Source organism: Crocodylus porosus, unplaced genomic scaffold (genome assembly GCF_001723895.1).
Source record: "Crocodylus porosus isolate Cpor-Errol unplaced genomic scaffold, CroPor_comp1, whole genome shotgun sequence".
NCBI classification, from domain to species: domain Eukaryota; kingdom Metazoa; phylum Chordata; order Crocodylia; family Crocodylidae; genus Crocodylus; species Crocodylus porosus.
In genome coordinates this window covers 15,564,382-15,577,072 of record NW_017728911.1, presented here as the reverse complement: position 1 = coordinate 15,577,072, position 12,691 = coordinate 15,564,382, and the positions used below count along the sequence as shown (strand labels likewise).

The 12,691-nt window shown below is 40.7% G+C and overlaps 1 protein-coding gene across 2 annotated transcripts in view; it reads left to right on the top strand.

Moving 5' to 3' along the window:
• Nucleotides 1-10,143: 10,143 nt before the first annotated feature.
• Nucleotides 10,144-12,691, top strand: part of LIPC (lipase C, hepatic type) — an 85,806-nt gene continuing 83,258 nt past the window's right edge. For both annotated transcript variants that reach the window (XM_019533481.1, XM_019533480.1), the window contains exon 1: nt 10,144-10,273. In XM_019533481.1, the coding sequence (XP_019389026.1) occupies nt 10,192-10,273 (82 nt within the window). In that variant the 5' untranslated portion in view covers nt 10,144-10,191. The remainder of the gene's footprint in view (nt 10,274-12,691) is intronic.

Here is a 12,691-nt window from a genome sequence, read left to right as displayed (position 1 = left end):
AGATTTCACAGAAAGTTTAGAAACATTCAGATCCAGTGATCCAGCCAGCCCAGTGTCCTATCTCCAACAGTGACTAGTACCACTACTTCAGAGGAAGATGCAAAAAGCCCTTCAGCAGACAGTTATAGGGGAAAAAAATTCCTAATCACTAGAGTTATATACCCTGGACCCATGAGAGTTTCTGTCTATTTGACACTTTGGGCTCTGTTTATCATTGTTGTTCCTTATCCTTTCATGTATTCCTGTTTCATTCTTTAGATCTACAGCTTGATCCTTTGTGTATTTTGTCCAATTCTTTTTCTTTCATTTTTGTTGTCTGTTTGTTCTTCTCTTTATTTTATTAAAGACTCAAATTCAGTTATAGTGACTCTCCAGAGAGATTCACGTTTTGCTCTTATGAGCACGTTAACTCTAAAGAGTCACCATCAATCAGCACTTGAATGTTTAATGTCTTTCAAGATCCTTTATTGTTGTGGTTCTCTGCCTTTTATTTTAAGTGCTTTCAAGTGTATCCTCTTCAAATATGTTGCCTACAATAAGCCTTGGTCGTCTTGTTCTTGCTGTCTTCTTTATTCATATGAACTATCAATCAATTTCTAAAACAAGTTTGTGCTCTATCTGGAATCAAAAACATCTACCTCCTTCCAAGTGCAGTAGTTTGAAAGGGAAGAGAGGAAGTGAGTGAACATTGTTGTTTTTACCATGCACTCATCTTTTTTTAGATATGCTTCTATTCGAAGTGGGGGAGGTGAGCAAGCAAGGCGCTTCAAAAGGCTTTGCATTTGCCTTTCTTGTTTTTGCTGAAAACCTTAAAAGCTCTATTCACAAAAAGCAAGAAATAGAGGTTGGGTTGAGTCACAGTTTCAGTGAGATTCTTTACATATGTTTGAGTTGCTCATTTTGCATGCAGTACAATAAAGGGAAACTGCTGTTTTATGCTTGCTCGTACACAAGTAAGCATGTAAGTACAGGCATAAGGCACTTTGTCCCACACAAAAGAATGTACTACATCCAGCAAGCCAAATCACTGCCATAATTTCCCTGAAATATGCCATGCTTGTAGATGCCCTGACTTCTTTAATGGCCTGATTTTGCAATGCAGAATTACAGAAGTCTTTCCCCCAGTTTTAGCACCCTTATCGCCACTGACCCTGTACTGATGAAATCCTGTTTATATCATGCAAAAATTAAACAGAAAAATCAAAACTTGAACTTCTAAGAATAGATCTAGGGAGACGATATTATTTTGAAGGAATCAAGGGCAGAGGGTGCCATACACACCCCAGCCCCTAAACCTGCACACACACGTGCACACACACACCCCCCTCGCCCCACAGCCCCCAGAAGCCCTGATAGCAGAGCAGAGCAGGGTGGGACAGTATGGAGGCCGAGACCAAGCTCCATCCCCTGCTTACAGAGGCTCAACCCAAATGGAAGCAGCCCCTGTGCATCACCCCTGGGCTCCACCAGACCATACTATGCAACCACGGTGCCTCCCCACTGCTGCCGGCAGCCTCCTGGGGTCACCATGGGCAGCCCAGGCCTTGGCAGCAGCCACAGTGGCAGAGCATGAGACTACTGGCAGCAGGCAGCCATCCTGGCTTACCCCACACCAATGCCAGAGCCAAGCCGGAGCAGTGCTCAGTCCAGTCCAACACCCCCCCCACACACACACACACACAGATACACACACACCCCACCCCCACTGCGTCCAGCTGCTGCTCAGAAGGAGCCAGGCTGGGCATGTGCAGGTGGAGTAGCATCACCAATTTGGAAATTAGCCAGGACAGCCTATGAAATCCTAGACTGTCCCAGCCAAACCAGGACCTATGGTCACCTTAAATATCTCATTTTAGGCAGATATGCTTCTCTTTGGTGTAAGGGGATCTTCAGCTGGAGTAAAAGTTGGCCACGCTGTAATACTACTACTTCCCCACTCGTGTCACCTACCTACCTACCTATCCTTTCTATAGCCACAATGTGCAAATTTAGTTTGACACACAACTAACCACAAGAAAGGACCACTCTGGGAAGGACCCAGCTCTTCATTGATCTTAAAACAGGGCAAAGGCATACAGGGACCAGAAAACTCCACACACAACCCAATAGTGAGTGCAACGCAGACTTGGTTCCCAAAGATTTATTGACATTTGTTCTCTCTTTTCAAGGCAACTTGGCCATGCCTGCCCAGTCAGAAGAGATGCCAGATCATGACTAGCCCTAAAGCACAAAGTGCAACCTGCAGAAGGATCACAGGATCAGGTCTATATATGCTAACAGTTATTTTACTGACCACTTGCCAACCTGTGGCATGGGCACCTCACGTGGCACAGCCTTTGTGTGGGGCGCAGTAGATCAATGAGAGGACAGGCAATACACAGGCAGATTAGGCAAGGAAGCAAAGCAGCAAATCAGGCAGGAAAAACAGAGAAGGAATTGGAAAGCAGAGCAGCAGATAAGGGGAATGGGATATGAGTGGCAGTGGAGGAGAGCTAATTTGTGGCACATCTGCCAAAAAGGCTGGCCCCCACTGACTGAGCTTATTGGAAACTTACTGCTAAAAAGGACAGAATGTCCAATAGCTATTCCCTCAAAGATGGCTCACTCCCAGACTATAAATATTTAGCAAAGTACATAACTGCAAATATAAGCAGCAATGTTAAAGTGTCTTTTAAAGTAGATTTGGTATACAAATTCTTCCTCCTATTTCTAGGAATCATGAAATAGAATTAATTTTGTATTTTTTGAAATATTACATCAGAAACTTACCGTATAAAATGTTTTCACTTTATTAGCACAGATATAAGATCTATCATATAAAGCATTTATCAGTTGCCAATGAATAATTATAAGACAGGGTGAAAGCTAGTGAAAGTCAACATAGCTCCAGTGAAGCCAAGGGAGATGCATCAATTTATACCAGCTGAAGTTCTGGTTCATAAAATCTCTTCTAAATCTGAAAGAACACCTTGTACTACATTGTTCTTGGTCTTTTCATGATTGAAAATCATCTTGATGAGCAGTGTGGTCTTGGAAAAAGCAGTGTTGTCTGCCTGACAACCTCCACATCAAATGTCTTTCTTCAACATGATTAAGTAAATATAGCTGCATTGTAGAATACACCCCTTACCATGCGCATCTTCTCAATAGTGAAAGCATTCGGGGGGGCGGAAGGGTTGGGGGGTGTAGATGTGAAGATGCACAAAAGGTCTGACTATAATTAGAATGTCAGCCAAGAAGCAGATGGGGATTCTGATTAAGAATATACCTTCTGGGTATAAGTTGCACACTAGCAGCATATGTGGCAGAAGAAAGAGATATCAAGCTTTTGTACAGTGTATGCAAACTCAATCTGAATATGGATATATAAAGCTAGAAATTTGGCTTTGGGGAGGTTTAGTTTAAGAATGAACTTTAAATATGAGGTTAAATACGTGAAAGGGAACAATCCTAATCAAACCAAAGTCAATAGTAAATATCACATGTAAAGATAAAAAACCATGAACCAAAAATGGAACCACTTTAATGATCTGTTTTTAACATATGTCAGGAAAAAAAAAGTAAGTATGAATGCGTGCAAGGTTAATTATTACATGAACAAACATGCTCAACATATAAAGAGGCCAAATGTATTCATCTGTTTGTAAAGACATCAAACCTTAAAGCACGCCACAGATATTATCCCGTCCAGATTGTAAGAACAGGATTTTTAAAAATGAGTGATGGCTACACCCGGACTTCCATAGATTAGAGTCCCCTGAAAGTAAAATTATTAAGTAATAGAGTCTGAGACCAATAGAGTGAGAGACCAATTTTACTTTGGTAGCCCTTACAGCTACCAAAACTTCCCTGACTGATATTCTTACAGTACAAGCCAACCCATTGCTCAGAATCCAAAAAGAATTAGTGGTTAAGTCTCTAAAACCAAGTTGCAACACTTCAGTGCCCATGCGTCTCTGGGTGGTAATTTGCAAAGTATTCTCCTATGATACCTTTCCAGTGTTTGTTTTGTCCATATTCAAAATCTTCCCATTCCCGAGTCTTCTTGTGTTTTCTTACCTTTACAATCTTTGTGTTTTTATGATCTGGTATGTGTTGGCTTCTGTTGACATAGCCAACGTGTAGGATTGCAATGGAAACCCTGACTAGGAGAACAGTAGAAAAGGGTACCTGAAATTCCACCACTGCTGTCACCATCACAGTCATCTTTACTAGGTGTCTGTGGTCAACCAGAAGTGTCCAAATTTTCCAAGCTCCATCCATCCCTTGGCAGTCTCCACCAATAGGACTTCTGGGAGGCTGGAACCAGATTTTAAACCTACTACCTTATGGCAGTCCTACCCTATGCCCTACAACCTGTCCAAGATAAACTGCTCCTGGAGCATAGTTGCTCCTACCTTGCGCTCCAGATACATTCTAACACAGGTAAACCAAGCCAAGTCAATATGCAAATGATGTAAGATTCAGCTGGTAATTTCAACTGGCTTTTAAAGTCTCTCAGTTCACAATCAGATTCTATACATTCCTGCATCGCTCAGAAATTTCTCTCTGTTATGCCAGTGATACACACACTTACATATAGAACTAAATCTCAAACCAATTTGGGTTAGACAATCATAGAAAATGGCTCTCACTAAACTAACCATTAACCATGATAAAACTTGTATTTTATCTAAGCCAGAGCAAAATTTTTCTGAAGCATCCTACATAAAAGATCCATGTTACCAAGATGTAACTTTTCGCAGAATGTCTGATATACATTCACATTTATTAAAGTATCCATGTGAAAATCATGCTTCCAACATGCATCCCTGAATATCTCCAGTGGACAAGTCAAACCACTGGACTGAATAACAAGGAGTATGACATCCAACATTCATTCATCTGTAACTCTACCACCACCTGTTCACAGTGCCCCTTCGCTGTCTACATCAGGCAGACGGGACAATACCTGTGTATGAGAATGAATGACCACTGATTAGAATCAGGAGGAAAAAAAAAAAAATCAGCGGACTGTGCCAGAACACTTTAACCTTGCTGGACATTACACCTGTGACCTCAGGATTGCTGTTCACAGATAGCAAAATTTTAAAAACCAGTTTGAACAGGAAACTGTGGAACAAGAAATCATCCACAGGCTGAATTACGTTAAGAATGGTTTATAGTAGGGTCTGTGGATTCTTATCTCATTATCTCGATTAGATTTGTGACCCCTTTATTCCTAATGGGTCCTTTTTTGGTTTCCTGCTCCCTTCCTCTCTCTCCTCCCCTTCAACCTTTTGTATTTCCATCACTCACTTCCACTTTATACACTGCTCTGTGCTTGTCCTTTCCTAGCATCTGATTAAGTGAGCTCAAGCTCACAAAAGCTTATTCCCCACCCCCCTTATTTAATTAGTCTATAAAGTGCATATCTACCTTGTCTGCAGCCTGATTTCAGACTAACACCGTTAACTACCTCTCTCAAGTCAAAGTAGTCACGTTGATACAGAGATCGTACAGAAAGATTCTGTGAATATTCTCATTTCGTTCACCAATGTAGGGAATTCCCACTTCAGAAACTCTCAGTATGGCAAGATCTGCTGCAGTTACTATATGGTATTAAATCTATTGGAGTTAATTACATTTGATAACAGTGAGACATGAGCCAGGTGGTGAAGTGAAACAAATGAATACCAGTTTTAAAAAGTCTTCCCTCTGCTTACAGTGGCCAGTGCCAGAGGGTTAATAAATTAGTAACAGCTGAACCATAACACAGTCTCTCTCTCTGACTCTTCCATACGCTAAAGCCTTCTGTGTGTCTCTTGTCAGCTAGGATGTAGCAATGACAGCCAGTTAGCAACCAAACTGAGAGAGTGCAGTTTTAACAAAACTGGCAACCTTTTTATTGACTGACCTGTCAAGCATGGTGGTGTTGGCTAAGTTACAATTCAGAAATCAAGCTACGTAAAAAAAGTGCTTATCAGGAAACTTCTACCTCTGAGGTTAAATATATTTTAGGTGAACCATTCTTCCCTTGACGAATGCATATTCAGGTTAATTGGAATTAGTACATCACATGGAGAACAGACCTAGGAAAAAGAAAAAAAAAAGACCCTGCTAACATGTAGTGTAACAACGTTACAGACACTTCTTAGGAGCCATTTTGAGCTGTGACTAGCTTCAGAAAACAGTGGTATCTGCTTCTTATAAACTAATGTGCCATAGCATGCCATTTTGTGCTACATAAACTTATCCTGAACACATACTGCAGAATCGCTGTCATTCAAATACTGTGCAGATACAGCACTCCCTGTTTCCAGGGCTATTAACGCTGATATTGCTGTCAGTGCTGAAAAGGCAAATTAATAGTATCAGCAAAAAAAATGCATTTGCTTTATATGGCAGAAATGTTACCTGGACATACCAATAGTTGTGTTCCAACAACATGCCTATTTAAAGTGAAATTTGAAAGAAAAATCATTCCAAAAATACTTTGTTGTTTCACACTGACAGTAAAGGCATACCAATTAGGACTAAGATACTGTGACAAAGGAACTCATGCAAGCATAACTTGGCCTGTCAAGTTAATACATTATTTAAATTCCTATTGCACCTGCAACCTAATGATCTCCAAGCCACTTTGCAAACCTTACTGTATTGGGGCTTACATGTTCTGAGGTCAACACTTCTGTTGTCCTAACATTTCAGATGCTGAGAGCAAAGCACAGACAGGTTACGTGACTTGAACAAAGGTCACAGAACAAACTGAGCAGCTATCAGAAAAGGAACTTCCATCCCCTGGTTCCCAGTCTTCTCCGAGTTCACAATTAGCTTACTTATGCATGAGTGAAGATCCACAGCCACATTAAAACAAATGAATGGCACTTCCTCCTTCCATCCTGATAAAAGTTTGATTCCTGTTTATCTACAAACAAACATCTGCTAGGATGAGTTAAAGAGGGATGATCCTACCTTGAGCAGCAGGTTGAACTAAATGACCTTTCAAGGAAAATTCCAGCCCTATGTTTCTAAGATCCTATGAAATGACAGGTTCCTGAAGAAAATAAGAGAGCACATTTTCTTAACATTTTAATTGGTTATTAATGCCAGATCTAAACAAATTAGGCAAGTTGGAGAATTTATACACGATAGATATAAGCATCATTATCAATGCTTCAAACTTTTCTTTCGTCAACCAAAAATCTGACAGCAGTTCAACAGCTAATGCGTTAAGACAGGCTGTATCCAGCTGATCACTATTATCCAAATTTGTGGCTTGTACTGCCTTCTCTTCTGTCTTTCTACATTGGTCTGTTGTGTCTTTTCTTGTACTTAGATTGTAAATCTTTTGGGGGTAATATGTTTTATTCTGGGTTTGTACAGCATCTAGCACAGTGTAGTCCTGGTTTATAACAGACAAACAAACTGTGGATAGTAGGGAGTAGGGGAGGAAGAGGGTGTGTTTTAAATTTATACATCCATCTGTGGCTTCACTGCTGTATCCAGATGTACCTGTGTTATTCGTCTTCCAAATTAAAGAATCTTAACTAGGACATTTTTTTTAAATGTTCTTATGCTAAAAGTAACAGAACAACCTAATAATTTGTAAGGGCTAGGACAGCATCACCACCATTGTACACATTCAAGAACAAATGAGATAAAAATTCAGGGGTTCACACTCATTTTTTTCTTGCCCTGCTGCCTATTTTTCTGAACTGCCATCTTCTTTTTCAAGTACACCATCTCACACAGATATATCCAGAACACTCCCATTAAAGCATTTTATCTTTTATCTGCTATTCGTAAAGAGTACCCCCTTTATAAACCAAGTACAGCAGAGAAGTTACAACATAATCTCTTCATTGCACATCAAGACTTCTTAATCATTCAGACAACGTTGTTCCTGCAGCCCTTAACTTCTCATTAAAGAAGTCTTCCAACTCTTGTAAAATAATTCCTTCCACTAAAGCAACATGCCTTAGAGTTTGGTTCCATTTTTTCTCATTTAAGAGCATGTCCTAATTATGCTTTCTAAGGAACCCAGGAGAGATTAATGAAACTGCAGATAAGGGGAGCAAAATGTTAAAAGCTTTGCAATATATCCAGAACTATGGGTACATTTTCTCCATTTTGATTCAGAAGCAAATGCTCCTTTTGTTTTCTTTAGATGGGAGGCAGGTTTGAAGTTTTATTGTTACTCTGGAGATGCATATTTTTGTGTAGTTCTCACCTCGCATCCAATAAGTAACAATTGCCATCCCTCTTTGTACAGGCAGCCTTCCCAACTACAACTGTGCAAGTCTTTCATGAGAAAACCTAAGAAGGAATTTCAAAGTGGCTAGTCTGAGATTATATTACGCACACAAAACTCAGGTCAGCTTTCACATGAGCATTGCTAAAGTTCATACACTTTTCCTTGAACTCTGAGAGAATGAGAACACCCTTGAGCTGATTTGTGTTTTAGGATGTGAAAACCAAAATTCTGCAGTTATATTTTCTGTGAGATGATACTGTTTGAAAGTTTTACAGCCCCACTGAAATGTGCTGCCAGATTACAATGTTATTGGTATCTCAGCTCGCCTAGGGGTGTCTACAGGAAGTGAAGTCACATCTTGATGCTTTTAGTCACTATTTAATTGTTTACTAGACGCACCCTAAATGCCCTTCATATGCAATACTCTACCTGGTTCACAGGTGAGGTACAAACAAGTAGTATTTCCTCCCTCCTTGACGAGACCCCTTTATTGAGTGACGTGGTAACAAACATGATACATAGATGTTTACAGTGGCATTTGGACACATCACTGCTTTGATTTCTAGCAGATAGTCTTTGCTTGTACAAAATGTTATTTTGAAGCCATCTGTAAACAGAACAAATTTCTCTGTGGCTGTTCCATCACAAGCTCAGGTAAATTTTGTTTCACTGGTAAATTTTTTATACCATAAAAATCTGTATGCTTAAGCAGTTTCTTCTTCTCCAGGAATAGGTATTAACTACAACAGGGTGTTAAAGATAAGGCCCGCAGGCTGGATCCTACCAGCAGAGCCCTATCATCCAGCCCACAGTGCTGCTGTGGGTCTCATGTAGCACACACTGACTCCAGCCCTGCATGACATGTGACGTGTGGAGTCCATCTGGCATGCACTGCACACATGCAGGGGCTGGAGCTGGTGCATACACTGCACACGGCACGTGGGGCCAGTCTGGGGTGTGCACTGGATCCAGGGCCCATCCAGATCAAGTATGCAGACTAGCTATGCATGCCAGATTTCTATGCAGGGCCAATCTAGCATGGGCACCACATGTAGTGTGCACCTCAGGCTGACCCGGTGCATTGGATGGAGCTGTGTCTGAAACATGCTGCATGTGGCGCGCAGAGCTAGTCAGTCACAGGCTGCACATTGTATGGGGTTGGTCAAGGACACACATGGCATGTGAGGCCTGCACTGAACTAGCCCTGCATCTGGGGCTGATCTAGATCAGGACCACAGATCTGCCACACATGTTGGAGCCAGCACACGTGCTGTAAGAAGCACATGGGGCCAGTCCAGGGTCCAAACTGCATGTAGCAGCCATGCTGGGCCAGCCCTGCCCCCTGGATGTGGCACATGGGGCCAGTCTAGGGGCCAGCCCACAAACCAACACTGCGCCTCTCATCTAGCCTGCAGGGTCAGATGAAGTTTGACACCCTGAACTAGAACACTGAAAAAAGAGAACTTCTTAGTAAATGAAGTTTCTAAATTTGTCTGTTTTGAAACTCAAATTCCTACTTGGAGTCGTCTATGTTTAAGAAATGTTTAGAGTAGCCTTCACTTCTTTTGGTCATTTTGCAATATGTTCAGACTGAGCTGTTGGCCAACCAAATTTAAGCTGACTACCCATGACCTTCAGCAGTATTTCAGGATACAAAATACTCTTATTCGTTTTGATCTCTTCAGAACTGAACATTATCTGGGAGGTAGGGATCCAGTTCTAAATTACTGCTCTCAAAGGTGGCATAAAAATAAAACAATGCCTTGGAACATAAACATATTCAATTTCATTAGACTGGATAAGAGAAGGAAAATATTGGAGCAGGGGACAGGAGATTTAAAGGTTAATGATTAATGGGCAACCGGTCCTGGCAGTGTATTGATAATCTGTTTTTTTCACATCTCTTTGGCAGCAGAAGTTAGCAGCAAAGCCTCAGTTTTCGTGCAGAGGACAAAATGAGACGTTTCCCATTTTTCTCACTTTTGCTGTTTTTGTGCCTTGGTGCTCAAGCAAATACAGATGGAGGGAAGAAAAAAGGTAAAACACTATCTAATGAAATTAGACATTGTTTTTTGTTAAAAAAGATACGCTATACAGTTTGAGGGACTGACCCGATGATACTCAACACTCTTTTTAACTGTTATAATTTTAATGAAATCTATGGCTCTAAAATCTGATGTATATCCATGTTTATCAGAAAATGTAATTGTTTAAGATGGCAAACGGTTCCAAACGGAAATCTATACCTTCTGAAAGACTGCAGATCTAAAGTAATCAGACCTTTAAGAGCATTTCTGCTGACAGTTAAATTAAAAGTGTTTTAAGACTCTTACTGAACTAATAGAAATTTGTAAGCTGCTCTGTGAAAGAGAATATTCTTTAAAACAGATCAATCTCTTACAAAGGTAAAAAAAAAAAAGGATTCTAGATATTGGGCAGTTTAATGGTTTATCTTGAGCTGCCTAGAAAAACATCATGTCACTTCAAAGTTGGGGAATACTTTTCAGTGGAAGTACTTATTTAAAGTGATGTGAAAGGGGAGTTGTATGTGAAATCCTTATCGCTTAAAAAGTTGTGCACCTATTTGCCATGCGACTGTCACTATAAATTATGCCAAAGTGGCCCTGTGCTTGCTGGAGTATAACATCACAAATACTGTTAAATTCTATGTAGCTTGATTGACTGTATATTCATTCTGTTCATCACACCATATCTATAAAGCAGCAGGTTTGCATAAAGTATTTATTAATTCTAAACTACTTTATGACACTTTAAATAATTATAGATTGAATATTAAGGAAGAACCTTTTTCACTATAAGGATGGTTAAGCACTGGAAAAGGCTCTCGAGAGGTTTCAAATTCTCCATCCTTGGAATTTTTTAAGAACAGGTTAGACAAACAATCGACTGAGATGGTTTAGTCAGGGACAATCCAGCCTACCTTGAGCTGGGGGTTGGACTAGATGACTTTGTGAGGTCTCTTCCAGCCCTGCTTTCTGTGATTCTATAAAATCTGGAGGGAGTAACATTTTTTTTTCCTTAGATTCAAGTGAGATGTAAAATAGTATATCAACCATAGAAGCATGGCATGTGTTAATAGTTATGTTTTCAATTACTTCTATGCAAAATATATTAAACCATTGCTCAGAAGTCAAAGTGCAATCTAAAAGTGGCACAATGATTCCAGTTTACAAGAGAACCTCTCTCTGGTTTGATCCCCCAAATGCCACTCTGAGTTTCATCTTGGTTAAGCATAAAAACTTGAAGGGAAACTCAGTAAACCCCACCAAGTTTCAACTAAAAGACTGAACTGGTTCAGGTTTCTACGCACCTGAAAGGCTGATTAATCTTAGCAAGCCATTGACAAACCTACAATGAATTTCAAATTTTTCATATTACCCAAAAGTTGGAGAGTTGCACATGTCCCTGGGGTTTGTAACACGAGCTTTTGCCCAGCTGTATTCAGACCTTTGTATGCGAAAAGTTCAATTCATTCATGAAACAAGTACATGGCAACTGTGACCGCAGGTCACTGTATCCCTAGCTTCTCTAAGGTCACAGGGCTCACTTTATGCCAGTACGTACTCTCATGTTCCTGCCACCTGTGGCAGTTTTTGTAACAAGGCTGATAGGTTTTTTAATACAGGCACTTTTTACATCAGTAGACTCCATGTGTTTGCTTCTTGCATCTCCAGCATAGAACTTTCTTGTGTTTCCTGAAGGACAGTTAAGTTTTGTCCTTTCATGTTAAAAGAGGTATCCAAATGAGTGCTGTATTTAAATGAGATGCCTTTCATTTAAGAACAGAACAGAACACACCGATAAAGATGCTTAAAAAAGAAAAATTGGCTATATTCCCACCTAGGTAAGAACTGCACAGAGCCTAGCCAAACTGGGATTAGCTATAAGAATTAATTAGTTATAAGGCTGGTAAGTGGTAGCTTTACATATATCAGACAGATCCTTGTTCAGCATCAGTTTTAAACCAGTATAACTCTCAGCTCTGATTCACAGTTTACATTAGTATGACAGAAAAATTATAGCAGTACCTTTTTGCTATTTTCTTCTTCTTCCCCCTCCTCTCACTCCAGGGCTAGAGACAGACATTACACATAAACCAGTTTGAGTGATCAGAAACTGGTTAAACCTGTAACAGAACAGATGTTCAGTGCACATAAACCAATTTGATTTGGGTCAAACCAGTTTATGCAATGTCTGTCCCAGACCCCTTCCTGGTTTAAGATAAACCAGACTACCCCAGCATCCCAGCAAGCTCTCTGGGCTGGGGGGGCTCTCTGCTCCACAGCAAAGCTGTCCCCTCCCCTCTGCTCCCTGGCTGCAGCTCCAGTAGAGACTGCAGACACAGCAGAGTCTGCCTGGCGTCCATCCCCCTGCCCTACCCACCCCTTCCCCTTAGTGCTTGCTGCTCAAGCAGGGATCCCCTCCCTCACTCCC